At 58.5% G+C, this 20,477-nt stretch overlaps 1 protein-coding gene across 1 annotated transcript; it reads left to right on the plus strand.

Moving 5' to 3' along the window:
- The first annotated feature begins 148 nt into the window (after positions 1-148).
- On the plus strand, positions 149-12,985 carry CX3CL1 (C-X3-C motif chemokine ligand 1). Its single transcript, XM_002711541.5, has 3 exons — positions 149-329; positions 8,289-8,409; positions 10,179-12,985. Exons 1-3 carry the CDS (start codon positions 260-262, stop codon positions 11,200-11,202), a joined length of 1,215 nt encoding a protein of 404 aa, XP_002711587.2. The 5' UTR covers positions 149-259; the 3' UTR covers positions 11,203-12,985.
- The last annotated feature ends 7,492 nt before the right edge of the window (positions 12,986-20,477 follow it).

Below are 20,477 nucleotides of genomic sequence, written 5' to 3' on the forward strand. Positions count from 1 at the left end.
GGCAGCCCCTCTGGGAACAGCGGGAACAGCGGAGCCAGCTCGGTTCCCTGGCAACATCCAGGGAAGAATCCGCGCCGCTCACTGGCTCCCTTCCGCCCTCCTCCCTCCCGCCCGCCTGCGGGGGCCGGAGGCGGAGGCGGGCGCAGTCCCATTATAAAAAGCGACAGAGCGCAGGCAGCGGCTGCAGCGGCAGGCGGGCGAGGGGACAGCTGGAGCCCCGACGCGTGGCCTGAGCCCAGACCTTCGGCCACTCTCCACCATGGCTCCCATCGCTCCCCAGTGGCTGCTGCGTTTGGCTGCTTTCTGCCCACTGATGGTCCCGCTGGCTGGTGAGTGGGGCCGGGCCTCGGGTGGAGCAGGGTGCGGGAGCCTCAGACCCTCTTCTGCCCCTGGGGACCCCCATACCCTGCCTGAGAAAGGCACAAAGCACTGTGAGGGAGGGGGCTTGGTCCCTCCCCTGCTCTGGACGCAGGAAGTCTCCAGTGACTGCCCCCGCCGTGCGCAGGGAGCCAGGAAACTTCAGCATCGCAGCAGGCAGAGGGGCTCAGGGTGGCTCAGGGTGCCAGGTACGGGTGTGCAAGGAGGATGGAGCTGGGGGATGATGGGGTGCGGGGGAGGGAAAGGGCCCAGCTGGCATCGGGCTGGGTTTCCCTACCCAGGGTTAATGTGTAACCCGCAGCCCTGGCCCCGTGCCCAGCCAAGGTTGGGACTTTCTCCTGGCTCTGTGGTAAAGCCCAAGACTAGTGAAGGTCAAGGTCATCGCAGCTCATGGTCAGGGCTCCTTGCTGCTGTGTGGGTCTGTAGCCCCATCCCTGTGCCTGTGCCTGCCCCATCACACGCTGCTCCTCCCCTGCAGTCACTCACAGCTGGAGCCCAGGACTGATAGGGCAAGGTGTGTCCATCTGTCCTACTTAGCCTGGGCAAGGCGGAAGCCCAAGCAGGCTGAGCCATGGGCCCCAGGCTGCAGGGCTGCAGATTGGCTGTAGAAGGGGGCACGGACTCCCGCAGACCACCTCTGGGGGCCACCCGGCCTCGGTCTGCCCGCTGGAGGCAGCCCCTTCCTCTCCGAGTACTGGGGCTGCCTGGCAGGCTGGTGCTCAGAGAAGGTGGGACTTGGCCTCAGGGCACACAGCAAGGCTGAGAGCACAAGAACCAGACCCGAGTTGTCAGAGCATCTCGGTGGCACAGACTCGGCAGGGGGCAGGGCGCAGAGGGTGAGTGGGTGGGTAAGTGGGGGTGGGCCGGGTGCTGGAGGCTCCTTGCCTGTGGTCTTGGGCCGTGGGGCCGAAGGCATTTGGGGATAGCGAACCCTGGAAGAGGGGGAGTCAGTTGGAGGTGGCTTTGCCATAGCCTCACAGTGTGCCACTGAGCAGGGTCTTGCCTTCTCTGGTCCCAGATACTGCACCTTTAAATACAGCGGTTGCCTCCCTGTGTGTGTGTGTGTGTGTGTGTGCATGCACATGTCCACCATGGCATTTTGGAAGAGAGAGGAGGAAGAGGGTCCCTTTGCTAAGCCCAGGGGCGTGGAGGATCTGCGCTAGGCGGGTGGGGGTGCCCTGGTTAGCAGCCCAGGCTTCAGGACCTCAGGCCCTGCCGCAGCACTGGTTGTTGACTTGTCTGGGAGCTGCTGGGCACCAGCTCTGAGCCTCAGCTCCTCCTCCTTGAAGAGGAGCCCCTGCAGAGCCCCCGCGGGAGGTGGGTGGGGGGCTTCGGGGCGGCTGCGTCACTTCGCACATGTGGGTTTGTGGGGCTGTGGGGCGGTGGCTCCTGCGCTTTATATAACAAACCTGCAGATGCAAGTCGGAGCCGTGACGCACTCACTCCCACTCAAGTCCCGACAAGAAAGACGGAATCTCTGTTTGAGGCTGCTGTAGTCTGCCCCCTGCCTAGCGCTGGGGGCGGCTGGGGGAAGGCAGGGGAGGCAGCAGATTCAGGCCTCTGTCAAGTTGAAATAGAATTCCTCCTGTCACTCAGCACCTAACATGGGCCAAGCATGCTTTCCAGTGCTGGGGCCACCGGAGGATAAGGCAGCAGAAGACCCCAGCCCGAACCCCAGAACTGGAGTCCGGCTGGAGGAGGCGGACAGTGCACACAGGACATCAGTGCATGGGAGGGAAAGCACAGCGGTCAGAGCTGGGGCAGGTGTTTGGGCAGTGATGGAGAGGCCGCTTGGGGTGCACACACCCCATTACCCTGGGTTTGAGTGACAGCTCCGCTGGACTCCAGCTCCCTGCTAATGGGCGCTTGGGGAGGCAGCAGGCGATGGCTCAAGTACTTGGGTCCCTGCCATCCACATGGGGGACCCAGCTGGAGTTCCTGGCTCCAGCTTCAGCCTGGCCCAGCCCCTTGTTTGTCTCTGTCTTCCTCGCTCCCTCTCCCCCCTCCCCACTGGGGGAGGGGAGGTGCTGCCATTTTAGGTGGGGGGGTGGGGCAGCCTCACTGGGAAGGAGGCGTTGCGGGGATCCGAGGGGCCCGGCTGTCTCTGGGACGGTGGTCCTCATTCCTCGTGGGTGACGGTGCCCCCGGGGATAGGTGGCAGCTTCTGGAGATGTTACTTTTTCTTGCATTTTTCAAAAGTGAACTAAACACTTCGATCGTGGAAGAGATATAATCTCCTACTTGGAATGACCATGAAAACTTGCAGCTGGCGAATGGCAGGCCGTGATGCCACACGCAGCTAACCCGTCTTTAAACCGTGCCATGGCTCTTCCTGCTCTGAGACCCGGGGACACCAAACCCAGTGCTTCCCCCTCCCTGTTTGCAAACCTTTGAGGACAGACAACCCTCATCTCCCTGTTTCCAGAAACCACCACTGCCCACGCAGCCTCGGCCACTGCCACCCTGCCCTGGGGTGGGATCTCATGTCTGGCTGTCCAGGATCCGGCTAAGCGCTCCCGTTCCCTGTCTGGGCCTCACCACCTCAGCACCCACATGTCCCCTCCCTCTGGGGCCTTGTCCCTGCCCCAAGAAGTCCCCCAGAGGCTCCTGCCCGCCCGCAGCCATTCCAGCACAGACCATGCAGTTGGCATTCGCTGGTGGCACCGAGGCAGAAGCCCCTCCCTCTTGGCTGTGGCGGTCCCTTCTATCTGACCATGGCCTTGGCTCACCTGAGGGTCCGGATGGGCACCTGCCCACTGCACCGCTACCCTCTGGGATTTCAGTAATGTTTTCCTCCAACCCCTGCAGCCTCCCTTTGTAGCTGCTTCTTCGAATGGCCACTTCCCCAGGACGCCAAGGGCTGGGCCCTCCTGACACCCCCGCACACACACACACATGCCTGGGTTTCAACCAACACCTCCACGATACCCCCAGCTTCTGGGAGAGGCATCCTGGCTTAGCCCCGCCTCTCTTTCCAGAAGCACCCCATGTGCCTTGGTCATTTCTGTCCCCTCACTCCACACACACAGACTCCACTGGGTCCTCTCTGCCTGCCACCACCACCACCGCCACCTTCATGCTCCCTAGTCGCACCGCACCTGTCGTCTGTGGAGCTGCCTCCAGGTGGCAGGAGCCCAGCCTTCTGGGGGTCAGCAGACACCCCCTCCCAACCACGCATGCGCCAAGGCAGAACAGAGCTGGCTCACAGACTAGAGCTCCGAACTTCCTGCTCCACGTGAGAGCCCGCACGAGGGCCCCGCTGCGGCTGAGTTTCCCCTCCATCTCGGTCCTTCTCTGGGATTGAAAGGGAGGCAGCCCGGCGAGGGCAAGAGGGGAGGCCATTCAGCGTCCCCCTCCGCCTAAGCTGTCTTTTTTTTTTTTTTTTTTTTTTTTGACAGGCAGAGTGGACAGTGAGAGAGAGAGACAGAGAGAAAGGTCTTCCTTTTGCCGTTGGTTCACCCTCCAATGGCCGCCACAGCCGGTGCGCTGCAGCCAGTGCATCGTGCTGATCCAATGGCAGGAGCCAGGTACTTATCCTGGTCTCCCATGGGGTGCAGGGCCCAAGTACTTGGGCCATCCTCCACTGCACTCCCTGGCCACAGCAGAGAGCTGGCCTGGAAGAGGGGCAACCGGGACAGAATCCGGCGCCCCGACCGGGACTAGAACCCGGTGTGCTGGCGCCGCAAGGCAGAGGATTAGCCTAGTGAGCCGCAGCGCCGGCATAGCTGTCTTCTTAGAAGAGGACAGCCAGGGGGCTCGAGGCACCGCTGCCAAGGTCATTTCCGGCTGGTGACAGGTGACAGGCAGGGCCGACCTCTGAGAGTCTGCCAGGGCATTTGTATTGGATGTACTGGTGGCACGGAGCAGAGCTTGGAGCACACGGGAGGGGAGACTTAGGAGGAGAAGCAGAAAGAGCGCCCTGTGGGTAGGAAGGGGAGAGCTAGAAGGAATGAGGGTCTCTGAAGTGCGTCAGAATGGGAGATCACGCATGACCGGGGCCCCGGAAGAGCCATCCAGCATGGGAACATGGGCCTTCCCGGAAGTGGGGATGGAAGAAATGGCTCAGAGTCTGAATGAGAGTTCTGAAGTCAGCCGGGGAGTGGGAGAACGTGGCTCTTCCTCCCGGGGGGTCCAGAGCCTTCCCGTCCGCCAGGAACAGCAGGTCCATCCCTGAGCCACACGTGCCAGATTCAGCATGAGGACCTTGACCCCAAGTGCTGCCTGAGGCGTCTGCTTTTGAAAGAAATGGTGGGGACGGTCCTGAGCAGGAACGGGAGGGGGAGGGGCAGAAGTGCGCCAGGCGAGCCGTGTCCCCAGCAGAAGCCCCCCGGCCATGCACAGTTTCCGTTGTCATAAATGTCTCCGGTTGTCAGTTTGCGGGTGCTGCTGGCATCTAAGGTGGACAGGCCAGGGTGCTGCTAAGGACGGTCCTCCACAGAGAGTGTCTCTCGTCCTAAAGTCCTGCTCCAGACTTGATATTAATTGGTAGTAACAAACCATTTTTTTAAGATTTATTTTATTTATTTGAAAGACAGAGTTACAGAGAGCAGTAGAGACAGAGAGAGAGGTCTTCCATCTGCTGGTTCACTCCCCAGATGGCCATAACAACCGGAGCTGCACCCATCCGAAGCCAGGAACCAGGAGCTTCTTCCAGGTCTCCCACATGGGTGCAGGGGCCCAGGGACTTGGGCCATCTTCTACTGCTTTCCCAGGCCATAGCAGAGAGCTGGATCAGAAGAGGAGCAGCCGGAACTAGAACCGGCGCCCATATGGGATGCTGGCGCTTCAGGCCAGGGTGTTAACCTGCTGAGCCACAGTGTTGTCCCCGTAACAAACCTTATCTTTGAATGGATGCTAGGAAATGTTTTTTATATTTTTATTTATTTATTTGAAAGGCAGAGAGACAGAGAGGGAGAGACATACAGACAGGTTTCTCACCCACTGGTTCACACCCAAATATCTACAACAGCCAGGGTGGAGCAGGCCAAAGTCAGGAGCCAGGAACCCAGCTTGGGTGTCCTGCATGGGTGCCAGGGGCCTATACATATGAGCCATCACCTGCTGCTTCCCAGGGTGCACATTAGCAGGAAACTGGAGTTAGGAGCAGAGCCAGGACTCACACCCAGGCACTGCGATATGGGACCTGGGGTCCCGAGTGGGACCACTGCACCAAGTGCCTGCCCTGGAACTGGTGAAAGCAGGTGTGAAAGTGCTGAATGGGACATAGGGTGGGTGCTCAACCAAAAAAAGCCCTGCTGCTTTGGGGGTGCTTTCAGGCTGGGAGTCCTCTGAGGGCGTGGGGCCTGGAAACCGGGTGGGCTCAGCATTTCTTGGTTGAATGAATGAATATGAGGAGCTGGCAGCATGTATTGGGATTGAGGTGTTCTTCATAAGTGAGGCACCAGCACCTGTGGGAGAAAGAATTCAAGGTTAAGAACAGAGAGCCTCAAGTCCTTGGGCCCTGCACCCGCCATGGGAGACCAGGAGGAAGCGCCTGGCTCCTGGCTTCCGATCGGCGCAGCGTGCTGGCCGTAGTGGCCATTTGGGAGGTGAACCAACAGAAGGAAGACCTTTCTCTCTGCCTCTCTCTCTCTCACTAACTGTGTGAAAACAAAACAAAACAAAACAAAACAAAACAAAACAAAACAAAAGAGGGCCTGGGTCTTCACCTACACTCAGAAGTGTTTCAAACAAGTGTTGACTGACTAGGAAGCGGATGGGTGGGTGCGTGCGTGACGGCTGAGAGGAAGGGGGTGAAGGATGGACAGGCGGCAGGTGGGAGAGTGGGGGGTGGGTGGTTAGGGAGTGAGTAGGGGATGAGTAGGAGGGAGACAGGTGGGTGGGAGGAGACTGACAAGAGGGAGTAGCAGATGGAGAGAGGGGTGGGTAGGTGGGTGGATACCTCCCGAGTGCTGAGTAGATGGAGACTTCATGTCATCCTGGGATTATTGATAGGGTAGCCACCTCGTGCTTGATGCTGGCAAACACTGTGACACCAGGACAGATGAGCTCCCCGGTGTCCTGACACTGGTGACAGAGAACAGATGACCGGCTGGCGGGAGGCATCAGCTCTGTTTACAGGAAAGCTGCAGCCCTGAGATGGGAAAGGCCTCCCCTAGGGTAGCTATGCAGCCTTCCTGGCAGAACCACGAACTTGAACCCAGCCAAGAGCCGGCCTTCTGGCAGAGGTGGGGACTTTGGGACTGGGTGGTCTTGTGGCTCTTTACGGCCCTGCAGGAGAGCAGTGGCCTTCCCCCTCCCTCTCTGTGCAGCCTCGTGTGCCTCCTCCTGTTTCGGGTCACACACAGGCACCACTGGGGCTTCCCCAGGAAGGCACCTGCCTGGCCTGTGCAGGGGACTGCCGCTGGCTACCCCCCCCCCCCGCCGCCACGTCTTGGGGAAGCTGCTGCTGAGTCATTCCGAGGCTCCGCTGGGGAGGAAGGAGGGCCACCAGTTGACCGGGGACTTTCATATCCTGCTTCCTCCCAGATCAAGGGAAGCCCCAGGGCTCTGGGAGCCCCCGATGGCCCAGCCCAGGCCTGCAGGCCCTAAGCCACCCTTGCCACAGAGGGTGAGCTGAGGCTGGGGGGAGCGGTGGAGAGAGGAGGGGTAGCAGCTTCTAGAAAACCCAAGTGTGTGTGGCTGGGAAGGTGGAGCAGGTTGGTGGAACCCAGGTACTGGCTGGGGCCACCCAGGTCCTGGCTGGGGCCTCCCAGGCCCTGAAGCGCCAGCTACGATCAGCTTGCTTCCCTGACTGCTGCCCTATAAGTCCTGGCCTCCAGGGTCTTGCTGCGTCTGCACTTAACCTTGACCCAGATCAGAAACTCCAGTTCTTCCTTTTTTTAACCCAACATCCCCTGAGCTTACATCTAGCACAAAAAAAATCTGGACATTTTAGGAAGAGGGGAAGGCAGGAATGCAATGCTCACCACCTTGGGCATTTATACTGAATGCTTGGGCTGAGTTGCCCAGTCCCGGCTTGGGGTTTCTCTGGCTGTGCGTGGTCCCGAGCCATCTGCATGCCCTTGCTGGCCCGTCCCACGCTCTCCCTCTGCTTGCCCACCTCTGCCCTCCTCCTTGCTCCTCGGAGGCACCCTCGGCTCTTGGGCAGGATGACTCAGGCCCTCGCAGCAGCCTTGCCTCCTAAGGGGCCATCCCTTCAGCAGCCCCGCCTCCCCCAGGAGCCAGGTGTGCTCACATGTTTCAACAAGTTTCTAATGTGCAGCATGGGCCTGGTGGCATGGGTGCATACCTGTTTCTATGGTTTTATATACGGCCATTGTGTTTGTGGACGAATGTGCGCCTGTCATAGGTTGGGCACAGGAGCTGTGGTTGGACGGAGGTCTGGGTGTGTCTCAGAGGTGGTGGAAATCCCTGCAGATTTGGGAAGAATAGGGTGTATGGGTGTTGGGGACGATACTGAGCAGGTGACTTACTGGGGTGAAGGCAGCGATGGAGGAGGATGGGTGGGGCCGGGAGCTGGGGGTGGGGGATTGGGAGGGTGAGGAGGGCCTGGGAGGAGAGCCTGTTCCATCACTTCCTGGTTACGTGACCTTGGGCAGATCCCCAATGTCAGACTTGTCCTCCTGCTTTTCCATGGATCAAGGATGGCAACTTCTCTTCAAAGATGAAACACTTCCCGCGCGCCAGACCGAAAGAGCTCCATAACTCTGTGACTACTTACAACAGTGCTCTGAGGCTGATACTGGTTTTGTCCTGATTTTATGGGTGGGGAAACTGAGGCATAGAGAAGTTTTGGAGGAAGGGGATGCTGAGGCTACCGCCTTAAAGCCAGGGTGTGCAGGACCTGGGTTCTGGCTTGGGCTGTGTGGCCAGGCCAAGCCGGGGTAGGGCCGGACAGCCTGATGCCCACAGACAGCCCTGCTGACCACGGCTCTCTCTGGACACAGGACAGCACCTTGGGGTGGCGAAATGCAGCATCATATGCAACAACATGACCCCGAAGATCCCCGTGGCTTTACTCATCAGCTATCAGTGGAACCAGGAATCTTGTGGCAAACCCGCCATTGTGTGAGTAGGGCCTCCGTGGCTGCCGATTCCCACCCCGGCCTCAGCAGTCCCAGGCCTTCCCCACACACATGCACGCCTGCCCGCCCCAACCCGAGGCCTCGACATGCTCTCCCCTCACTGCTGCCTGCAGTCCATCCTGCTGAACTCACTACCAGTGCCATGTGGCTTGGGTGGTGAGTGACTTCCTGTGTGGCCCAGGGTGGCTGGAGGGTGGCTGCCCCAGCTTGTGGCCTGCAGCAGCCACCAAGGGTGACTTCTCTCTGGGCAGAAGCACACTCACACAGCACGACCTACTCAATGGCAAGGTGGGCTGACAGCCGTCCAGGTGCCAACTGATCTCATATAAGTCCTGGCTTCACCTCCCACCGGCTGGGTGGCCTGGTCTCCTTGTCTGTCCGATGGGTTGCAGAATGCATGGAGACTGGGAGGAGATGGTATAACCAAAGGGCTGGGCAGAGCGCCTGGGAGCAGTAGGGCTTGAAAATAGCAGAGACGGGAACCCCCAACCAGGCTTTCAAGAGGGATCAAGCTGAGCCATTTCCTGTGGTTCTAGGGGACCCCCCCCCAGCCATCCTGGTCACTTGCTTCTACTGGAGCCCTTAGCCCTGAGGCCTCTCCCCAAGACTGACTTTTGGGTACTGCAGCAGCCTCGGCCGGAAATGACCAGTAGCCCATGTGGTCTGTGTGGCTGGGGAAGGCCAGCGCCTCTCCTGCCCCACTGGTTTCGGCAAGGCGCAAGGCCCCAGTGTGCTCCTGTCGGACCCCTCCTCTCGCCCGGCAGGCCCCGCTCCCCGCTGAATACAACTGGCTTCTCGCAGAGAAGCAGAAGCAGAAGTGGGGAGCCCTGCAGGGTCGCTGCTTCCTGTGCCCGCTGGCTTCCCAGGGCACAAGGGCTTCACCTTTCTGAAGCAGGAGTGGACATGCGGTGCAGACACCCGCAAAACGCCAAGCACGGGCCGTGGCATGGGACAGTGGCCCCCAGCAGCTCAGAGCCGTGGCCTTGGGGGTGAGCCAGCCCCCACGCAGCTCCAGAGGGGAATCCAGATTGGAAAGGCAGTTAGGGTCCCAACAGGGCCACCATCTACAAGGCTCTAGCTAACAAGGAGCCCCTGAGCCCAGGAGAGGAGGGTAGGGGCCAGGGGGCGACAGTAGCCATGAAACCAAGGGAGAAAACAGTAGGCGGTGACGTCAAGTCCCTCCCCCCATGGCGCTCACCTGTCACATGCCTGGCAGCAGAGGACGCTTCCTGGTGAGGAGGCTCACAGCCCAGAATCCTCTGCCTCAACTGTAACTCTCCAAGGGGGGTCTACCAGAAGTTCATGGAAAAACACGCATGGATTTGGGCAACTTTTTGTGCCCAGTTAAGCCCACCTTCCATTCTGGTTTCCTGTGAACGAGCCGAAGTGCCTGTTACCTCCATGATCCTTTGCAGCCGCTCCTGCTCCCCGGCTCTGAGCCAGGTGCTTTAACTAACTTACCTTTTTCACAGTGACACAGAAGTAAAGCCACCGACTCATCTTTTAAATTAGAAAGCCCCTCACCCTGAGGCCCCCTCCAGATGCTAATGTTGGCGCCCCTCCCCCAGCAGCCACATGTCCCTTTCCCCACTTCTCAGTGAGGCCCCCAGGCTGCCCAGCAGGGAGCTAGGGAGCAGGATCTGCAGTCGGGCCCACTTCCCTGCAGAGCAGGTGCGCAGCGCCCTGTACCACATCAGCCTGGATTTCTGGCGTCCTGGGGGGTCACTGAGTCCCTCTCTTCCTCCCTTGTAGCTTGGAGACGAAGAGGCACAAGCGCTTCTGTGCTGACCCCCAGGCGCCATGGGTCCAAGAAGCTATGAAACACCTTGACCGCCAGGCTGTTGCTCGGACCCCAAACAGCGGCACATTCGAGAAGCAGATCGGCGCAGTGAAGCCCGGTGCCAGCACGGTGAAGCCAGGGACCACGGCAGCTCCCGGCGGGATGCCCGAACCTGCGGTCTCAGAGCCCAGACCCATGGGGGACAGCAGGAGCCCCGAGCCGACTCCCGCTCCCCAGGAGGCACAGACGACCCTGGGGACCTCCCCAGCACTGCCTGCTGGGGTGCCGAGCTCCTCAGGGAGTGGCTCCCTTGTCACTCAGAAGCCTCAGGATGGAAGGCCCCCAGTGGGGCCCACGGGTCCTGAGTTTGTCAACACGGCCCCTGTCTCCACCGCCGGCTCTTGGCAGACTTCTGCACACCAGCACGGGGCCACCGAGTCCCCCTCTGCTGAGACGCCCTCCACAGAGCACCCCTCCACTCAGGCCCTCACCACCTCATACCCAGCCTCAGAGGAGAACCTTGGGTCTGAAAGCCAATCTCCAGGGGCCCCTGCACTGAGCCCCAGGCCAGGGGACCCTCAAAGTACCTGGGAGACAGTGCCCGTGGTTGCTCACACGGGTGCCTTCCAGGATGGGGGTGCTGGCAGCACGGCCTACGCTTCTGTGGTCCCTGGCTCCTCTGAAGGGACCCCCAGCAGGGAGCCTGCGGCCTCAGGCAGCTGGACCCCCAAGGCCGAGGAGCCCGTCCATGCCACTGTGGACCCCCAGAGGCTGGGCGTTCTCATCACTCCTGTCCCTGACTCCCAGGCGGCCACCCGGAGGCAGGCGGTGGGGCTGCTAGCCTTCCTCGGCCTCCTCTTCTGCCTGGGGGTGGCCATGTTCGCCTACCAGAGCCTGCAGGGCTGCCCCCGCAAGATGGCGGGGGAGATGGTGGAAGGCCTGCGCTATGTGCCCCGGAGCTGTGGCGCCAACTCCTATGTCCTGGTGCCGGTTTGAGCCACTGCCCGCCAGCCCATGCCCATTTGTTTGATCAAGAGCTGGCTGGGGGCACCCCCGTCCTCCCTCACCTCTCCCGCATTCCGGCCTGGGCTGGGATCATCAGAACAGGGAGGCTGGACCCTCCCGGTGTGAATTGCTCCGAGCCCAGGGCGGCCCTTGGCCATTCTTGACCTCTTAGGGGAAGCAGGGGTGGCCTCCCAACTGCCCTGAAATCTGAAGACTCCTCAGCTGCTGGCTGGTTTGAGGCTCCCTCTGACACTGTCCCAGCCCCAGTGAACAATTATTTATTGAGTGCCCAGCCCCCTCGGACCCTAGACCTCCCTCTCAGCCCTCTCACGGGCTCCCTCCCACCCTGTTGCGTCTCCTGGTCCTGCTGCAGTTACCGGTCCCCGGCCACCTGCGGTGCTATCTCCCCGCGCCCACCTTGGGCCGAGCCCTTTCTTGCATGAGGCCAGTGCAATGCTTCCTGGGTCTGCTCCCAGCAGAAGTGCTGCCCTCCGCGAGGCATCGTGGGAAGGGGAAAGGTGACCTCAATGTTTACCCTCCTCCGTCTCCAGTGTGCAGTGAAGGCACCTTGGCTGCGAGGCTGAAGGCTGGGGGTCTAGTCCTGCCTCGGCCCTCGGCCCAGCAAGGGCTTCCCCTCTGCGAAAGGGAAGAGGGGGTAAGCAGCCAAGGCAGTGGCCTGTGCCCGTGACGTCCCTGGCTGACCCCAAGCTCCCTTTCTGTAGACCCTGGGGCAGCGTCACAGTCTGATCAGCAGAGTCCCTGAGCAGTGTGGCTATGGCCCCTGTGACCCAGGGAATCCGCAAGGGAGGAAGTGGTGAGCCCAGGTCCTGCCTCCCCCTCCCCCAGGTCAGGGCTGGGCAGGGGTGGGGTGGGGAGACTAGCGGGAGCAAGGAGGTCCTTCCGCATCTCAGCCAGGCTCACACCTTGCCATAGCCCCTCCAGAGGCAGGAGCAGGGGCGGGGACAGAGTGGACGTGGGCAGCAGGAGGGCCCAGGGCAAAGGTATGGGCGCCGTCGCTGCCCTTCTACACTCTGACTGCAGGCGGCCGGGCCCTGTGGTCCCCGGCCCCTCAGGCTCCTTCCTGCGGCCTGGGGTCCCCTCCCACCTCGGTCATCCCTGAAAACACTGCTCTGTGCACTCCAGGATCTTCTCCCCTCACCTCTGCCCCACCAGGGCAGGGCCCGGCATTTCTGGGTTGGTGTCCATGGGCCCCATCCAGGTGTGCTTCTAGGGGGAGGGGAAGGTGTGATGACCTGAAGTCAGGGGTTCCTTCCTTGGCTGTGGGAGGGGACCGGGCTGGCCAGCACCCCCTGACCAGTGCTCACCCCTCCGGGTCCCTGAAGGCAGCTCATCCCTCCCTCCATTGCCCCTGATAGTGACCCTTGCCCTCTCGTGGGTTGGGCTTCACCCAGTGCCAGTGACGCGCTCCCTGGCAGGTGCATGCTCCAAGAGGAAACCCCAGCCCCGCCCCGAGGGAGGAAGACCGGTTTCCCTGCCCACCTGCCCTGTGTGGGAGGCCCAGGGCCTGGCTCGGGTCATTGATGGCTCTGAGGCGGATGGCAGGTCTCATGCCCTGTGTCCTGGTCTCAGGCCCCCACCCCACCCCGTAAGGCAGCTGCTGTGGTTCCCTGGAGCCTGACATGGCCAAGGGCAACCTGGGGAGGGCGTTGGAAGGAATTGGTTGATCCTCCGGCTTTCCCAACCCTCATCACCAATGTCTGTGCCATTTTGTATTTTACTAATAAAATTTAAAAGTCTTGTGAATCAAACAAAAGGAACTTTTCCTGGGACAGGCCCAGCCACTGGGCCTAAGCAAGGGTGGAACAAGGGAGGGGTCTCCAGACTGCCCAGGAATGAGGAGGGGTGGACCCCTGGCCTAGCCCTATTCCGCTCTGCTGTGTGACTTTGGGCTGGTGCCTTCCCCTCTCTGGGCCTGTGTGACTACAGATGTGAGGCCTTTCCTAGTGGCTCCCAGCCAGAGAGGACTCGGAATCCCTCCGAAGGCCCACCCCAAGCCACGTGAGCCCCCGTGTCAGGGCCCCGGTATCACCAGCTACACTTCCCTCTTTGCTGTCTTGCCTCACCCTTGGTTCAGACAGAGGTCAAGAAGGGATTACTGCTCCCCAAGGGACTGGAGAGTTCTGAGCTGTTGACCCAAGTGTGAGATTCCTGGAGGCCCCTAAGCCTTTCAGGGTCCTGGGCTGGCGACATCAAAGCTGTGCAGGTTGGAAACTGCCCAGGAGTACCACAGGTCAAGTTCAGCCTATTGAAGTAGAACGTTCTGCGGATTCGAAGATGCACGTTTTACACACTGCAATATGCTTGGAATTGGAATTTATTTAGCAATGAATGGCTTGTCAGAGAGTCTAACGGCAGGATTTTTCTTGATTAGTTTACTAAGTATCAGAATGTCTCAGCATCCTTAGCATCTTAGCCTCAAGGCCTGTCTGGTGGTTTTAAAAACGAGAGGCAACATTTTAACATCAGGAAGTTGCACAGGTAAACTTACTTTCCTGTGTTCTCTCAGTGACTCAGAGAGCTGAGCCTGCAGCCACAGTACCCCCAGGGTGACAGCAAGTGGACCTCGGCACCAGCCACCCCTGAGATAGCACAGCTAGAGTGAGAGCCCCCCACCCTCCCGTCCCCACCGTGTCCCGCGTCCCGGCCCCTCTGCCTACAGCAGCTGCCGTGTATCATCTCCCTAGAGATTTGAAGTTCACAGTCGCTGCAGGAATCCGCAATGGCTGCCCTGTGCCAGCGGCGAAGTCCTGGGCTTCCCTGTGCCGTGAGCTGTTGTGCTCCGTGCTCCCGAGCCCGATCTCCAGCTGCTTTCCCACCCATTCCGACCCCAGGAAGGAGATTCCATGCATGCACACACACATGCCCTCACACGCGTGTGCACACACATGCACACACACACACACACTGACCGCCCCCCCCCCCCCCACTCCACCTACCAGCAAGCAGCCAAGACTTTGCAAGGAAAAGATTTGTCCACCCTTTGGATCCGCAGGACTGGAACAGGTTCTGTCCTGGGCTGTTTCCCAGGGATCCTTTGGTGGTTGTGTTGCTTATTTTCTCTCTCAGGTACAGCTGAAAGCATTAGCTGAAGCTGTTCCCACAATGAACGCAGACTGTGGAGGGCATAGCACTGGTTTTAGTTAATAGTCGCTATTTATTTCATGTCTTCCACGTGTCACACAGAGTATAAATACTTTCTTTTTGTTAAGTTTTTTATTTATTTATTTACTGGAAAGTCAGGCTTACAGAGAGAGAGAGAGAGAGAGAGAGAGAGAGAGAGAGAGAGAGTCTTCCATTCACTAGTTCACTCGCCAAATGGCCACAGCAGCCTGAGCTGGGCCACGCCAAAGCCAAGAGCCTGGAACTCCATCCAGGTCTCCCACGTGGATACAGGGACCCAAGCAGGTGGGCCATCTTCTGCTGCTTTTCCAGGTGCATCAGCAGGGAGCTGGATTGGAAGCGGAGTGGCCGGACTCAAACCAGTGCTCCGACGTGGGATGCTGGTATTTTAACCCATTGTGCCCCAAACCTGGTCACCGTAAATGCTTTCTGTCTGATGATCCCTTTCTTCTGGTGAGGCAAGGGGAGCTCTAACGGGTACTGTGACTTCCTCAAGTAGTAGGACCTGCTAAGGACCCAGGTCTGTCTCCAGAAGTCACACCTCCCACAATGCTTCTGAAGGAGCCAGTCTCTGATTTATTTTTAAAAGATTTATTTATTTACTTATTTGAAATGCAGAGCTACAGAGTGGCAGAGGCAAAGAGAGAGAGAGAAGTCTTTTTTTTAAGATTTTATTTATTATTTATTTCAGAGGTAAAGTTACAGAGAGAGATAGAGACAGAGAGAGAGGTCTTCCATCTGCTGGTTCACTCCCAGATGGCTGCAATGACCAGAGCTGTGCTGATCCGAAGCCAGGAGCCAGGAGCTTCCTCCCGGGACCCAAGCACTTGGCCCATCTTCAACTGCAGAGAGCTGGATCAGAAGAGGAGCATCCTGACTTGAAGCGGTGCCCATATGGGATTCTGGTGCCACAGGCAGAGGCTTAGCCAACTATGCCACGCGCTAGCCCCCCAGTCCCTGATTTTTAAAAGCACAGGCCCCTGAGCCCCAAAGCAGGACCTGGGAGTCTGCACTTTCCTCCTCCCTGACCCCGACTCCAGCCCCTTCTCCGCATCAGGAAATGTGGTGTTGGAGCCCACCACCCCAGGTCTCAGGCTCGCATCCCACAAGGACATCAGTAGCAACTTCAGCCTTGTCATGGCTGCCCTTTGCCATCCTCCTCCGGCAGCCCTGGTATCCTGTGTACATTCCCCACTAAGGTGAGGCCAGACAGAAAAACGCAGAAATGAATGGCTGGGAATTTCCAGCTTCAGGCTGAATAATAAGCGCCGGGGAGGCCCGTGTGTGTGTGTGTGTGTGTGTGTGCGTGTGTGCTCCCCTGTGCGTGTGCCCAGCCGCTCCTCCTGAGTGCGGATGGCAGCCCGGGAGACCACCGTGTCCCCATTCTCTTCTGCTCAGTCATGTGCTTTTCTAGATAAATTATGACTCAGCCGCAGGAATTTCAGAAAAGACCCAATGCCAGGCCAGTTTTCCTGAGCTAAACACAGCCAAGTGTGGTGGCTGGCGCTGGTGCAGGATCGTCTCCATCTTGCCCAACCAGGGAGGGTGCTGCCTAGGAAGCCAGCGGCATGCCAGCATGGGCGTGTTTGGAAGGAGATCGTGCCTCCAGGGGATACTGGTTTCCCCGGGGCACAGCAGAACTGGCAGTGAACATCTTGTTTTCTAGCCGTGCACACAGGGGAGAGGGGGCTCCCTGGCTGTGTGACTTGGGGCAGGCGACTTAACCCCTCTGGGTTCGGGTGTTGTCATGAGGTGATCCTTGCTAAGCATTTAGGGAGATGAGGAACCCTGGGTAGGGCATTGTGGTGCAGTGGCTCTTAAGCTTCTGCTTGGGACACCCGTATCCCACGTGGGTGTGCCTGGTTCAAGTTCAAGCTACTTTGCTTCTGATCCAGCTTCCTGCTAAGGCATCTGGGAAGGTGGAAGGTGACGTGAGTGTACTTGAGTTCTTTTTTTTTTTTTTTTCAAAGATTTATTTATTTTACTTGAAAGTCAGAGTTACACAGAGAGAGGAGAGGCAGAGAGAGGTCTTCCATCTGCTGGTTCACTCCTCAAATGGCCACAATAGCCAGAGCTAGGCCACTCCAAAGCCAGGAGCCAGGAGCTTCTTCCAGGTCTCCCATGTGGGTGCAGGGGCTCAAGGACTTGGGCCATCTTCTACTGCTTTCCCAGGCCACAGCAGAGAGCTGGATCAGAAGTGGAGCAGCCAGGTCTCAAACTGGCACCCATATGGGATGCCAGCGCTTCAGGCAGTGGCTTTACTCGCTGCGCCACACTGCCAGCCCCAGTACTTGAGTCCTTGTCACCCAAGTGGGAGACCTGGCCTGGCCTTGCTTTGGCTCTTTCAGGCATTTGGGGAGTGAGCCAGCACTCACTCCCATCTCTCTCCATCTCTCTCTGTCAAATTCTACCATTCAATTAAATAAATAAGTAAATAAATATAGACAGACATAAAATGAGGAGCCCACAGTGATCACTCAACCTATGGTGGAGCCATACCTGTTCGCAGGGGGCTTGGCATATGATTTTCTTACTGGGTGTCCAAGAAAAACTATAGAATTATAGGACTTCTGCAAAGAAACGTGATCATTGGTTTTCAGTAAAGCAGGTGAAGATGTGTTATGGTGTCATGAAACAGATTAGAATAATTTGCATATTTCCCCCTCTCCCCGAAGCTAATAGATGTTGATATAACTTTTCTCCTCTCAATTGCCTTTGAACTTAGCAAAGTGAAAAGATTTGAATCAGGAAAAGATTCATGATTCAGAATCATGAATCGTAGCTAATTAAAACCAGCCCAGGCAGATCACTGGGGCAGAGAGGGCAGTTTATTAGTTTTCTAGCCCTTGGGCAGTTGGTTTCTTGACCCTTCTAGCGGCTCCTGACCGTCTCGAAGCTGCTGGTGGGTGCAGCTGCCACCAGCGTGCTGGGCGTGGAAGCCGCGTGGGCCCCGCAAGTTTCCCCCACTTCAGCGCCAGCGGGGGACCCATCAGAGCTTTGTGTTCCCTTGGCCTAGCATCCGGAAAACAACTGGGTCCCAGGGGGAGGATGACCGGACCCTCCAGCCAGGGAAGGGAGCCAGCTGGTCTGTGCAGAAGCAGCAGAGCTTCGTGGCTGTGCCGTGGAGAATCTGAGGTCATTGTTACTGCAGCATAACCTGGCCGAGCCCGAGGACCCAGGAACCGGAAGGAACAAATCCCAGAGTCGCCGTTGCTATGCCGGCTGCCTCGCCAGTAACTCACAGGACGCTCAGCGAGGCTGGAAAGCACGCAGTACCGGGATAGCTGTGCCCCCACCCGCAGGCTCACTCCTCCTTGCAGGATGGAGGTTCTATTTGTGCATGTTCTGCCTTGACGAGAAATAGCACCTGGGCTGGGTACTTAGCAAGAAAAGCAGTTTCTTTAGCTCACAGTTTTGGAGGCTGGAAGTCCAAGATCAGTGGCCCCGTTTGTCTGATGTCTGGTGCGGGCCCCGTGGCGCATGGCATCTTGGTGGGGTCGCACGGCCATACAGGAAGCTTCGGAGCATGTGTTGATCTTCGCTTACTTTTTTTTAAAGATTTATTTTATTTATTTGAAAGACAGAGTTACAGAGAGAGGTAGAGACAAAGAGAAAGGTCTTCCATGTGCTGGTTCACTCTTTAGATGGCTGCAATGGCCGGAGCTGCTCCGATCCAAAGCCAGGAACCAGGAGCTTCTTCTGGGTCTCCCACATGGATGCAGGGGCCCAAGGACCTGGGCCATCTTCTACTGCTCTCCCAAGCCATAGCAGAGAGCTGGATTGGAAAAGGAGCAGCTGGGACTCAAACTGGCGTCCATATGGGATGCCAGCACTTCAGGCCAGAAAGTTCACCTGCTGCGCCACAGCGATGGCCCTGGCTTACTTTTTTTTTTTTTTAAAGACTTATTTTATTTATTTGAAAGGCGTAATTACAGAGAGAGAGAGAAGGAGAGACAGAGAGACAGGGGTCTTCCATCACCTGGTTCCCTCCCTAAATGGCTGAAGCCAGGAGATTCTTTTGGGTCTGCCATGTGTGTGCAGGGGCCTAAACACTTGGGCCATCTGCTGCTGCTTTCCCAGGCACATTAGCAGGGAGCTGGATTGGAAGTGGAGCAGCTGGGACTTGAACCAGTGCCCATATGGGATGCCGGCACCGCAGATGGCAGGTTAACTCACTGTGCCACAGTGCCAGCCCCCTTTGTTTAATTTTTTAAAAGCAGAGCAACAGAGAATGAGAGGGAGAGACAGAAGGAGAGAGATCTTCCATCTGCTGGTTCACTCTCCAGATGGCTGCAACGGCTGGGGCTGGGCCAGATAGAAGCCAGGAACTCCATCCAGGTCTCCCACGTGGGTGCAGGGGCCCAAGCACTTGGGCCATCCTCCAATGTTTCCCAGGTGCATTAGCAGGGAGCCAGATCAGAAGTGGAGAAGTAGGGCCGGCACTATGGCGAGGCGGGTTAACACCCTGGCCTGAAGTGCTGGCATCCCATATGGGTGCTGGTTCGAGTCCCGGCTGCTCCTCTTCTGATTCCGCTCTCTGCTATGGCCTGTGATAGCAGTAGAAGATGGCCCAAGTCCTTGGGCCCCTGCACCCATGTGGGAGACCTGGAAGAAGCTCCTGGCTCCTGGCTTCAGATCGACGCAACTCCGGTTGTTGCGGCCATCTGGGGAGTGAACCAGCAGATGGAAGACCTCTCTGTCTGTCTCTACCTCTCTCTGTAACTCTTTCAAATGAATAAAATAAATCTTAAAAAAAAAAAAAAAGAAGTGGAGAAGCAGGGACTCAAACCAGCGTACTGACATGGGATGTAGGGATTCCAAACAGCAGCTTACCCCGCTGTGCCACAATGCCCACCCTTGTGAGTCTGTTAGGAATTTACTCTGAGAAGAGCAGGGAAATGTGAGGGTTTTTTTTTGCAATGCACTGGTGCTGGGGAGCTCCAGTGGCCGGGACCCACTTCTTCGGACAAGGAAGGAGACAGTTGCCATGTCTGTCTGCCAGGTGACCGGGCTCAGCCAGGCTCTCACCTGCCTCCTAAGCCCAGAAGCCCAGCCAGGGGCCAGGGCTGGGGGACATGGGCATCGGGAGCCTGCCCTGGGCCTGGCACAAGCGCGTGCTGTGTCTGGGTCTCCCTGGAGGCTTTGCCTGCCTCAGCTGGCTCCGGCCCCCCTGCTGCTGGGCCGTCCTTCTGCTGCCATCCCCGACTCCTGTGGCCACACAACGTTGAGACCCCCAGGCCAATTCTCTCCCTGGTAATGGGATCACGTTCCCTTCCACTGTTCCCCTGGCTGAACTTTGGCCTTAACTTAGATGCCACTTCCTCCAGGAAGCCTTCCCTGATGTCTTAGTGACATCTTAGTTTAACGAGGGTCCCTCACAGGACCTGGCCCTTCCTGTTTGCTTCCCTGCATTCCTGGAGCTCTGTGACAGCAGGCACGCGTGGGTCCTGTTCCCCTTTGGTCCCAGTGCCCTCCTTGGTGCAGAGAAGGGCCAGAGCCCACCGCCCTTGGTGTCCTTGGCACTCCCTGACCAGGGTCTGGGTTGTGCCCCTCTCTGATGGCCGGAGAGCCCACCTGTGCGTGTGGCAGAAAGCCTGTCACGGCATTTCCTGGGGGAAATAGCTCATCGTCTCATAGGGCTGTCAGAGCCTGGACGTGGCCCCCTGGGAAGGTGTGTCCAAGTCAGTCCCATTCCCTCCCCCTCTCCAGACCCTGTCACGTCCTGGCCAAGACACGGTCCCCCAGGCCCGGCCAGAACCTCCACTCATCCCCCAGTCTTCCCTGAGGAGGAGCTGGAGGGGAACCCAGCAACTGGCAACCAAGTGCAGGGCCTCTGAGTGCCAAAGCCCCCCTCCTGGGCCTGCCCCTCCTCCCAACACCCCCACTTCTTCCCCTGTACCTATGGGACCTGTTTCCAGGTGCTTGTACCTACCATGACTGCCACCATACTGATGGAGGCAAAGTCCCATCTGTGTGGCCCGGGGTCCCCATTCCAGGGTGTCAGGGGCCGGCACCCACCCAAGGGATGGGGGAGGAGTCTCCCACCTATGGCCAGGGTCGCTGATGAACACGACACTGGCCTGACCCCAACTGTCACGTGAAAGCCTTTGAATGGGTTTCTCGGA

Source organism: Oryctolagus cuniculus, chromosome 18 (assembly GCF_964237555.1).
Source record: "Oryctolagus cuniculus chromosome 18, mOryCun1.1, whole genome shotgun sequence".
Lineage (NCBI taxonomy): Eukaryota > Metazoa > Chordata > Mammalia > Lagomorpha > Leporidae > Oryctolagus > Oryctolagus cuniculus.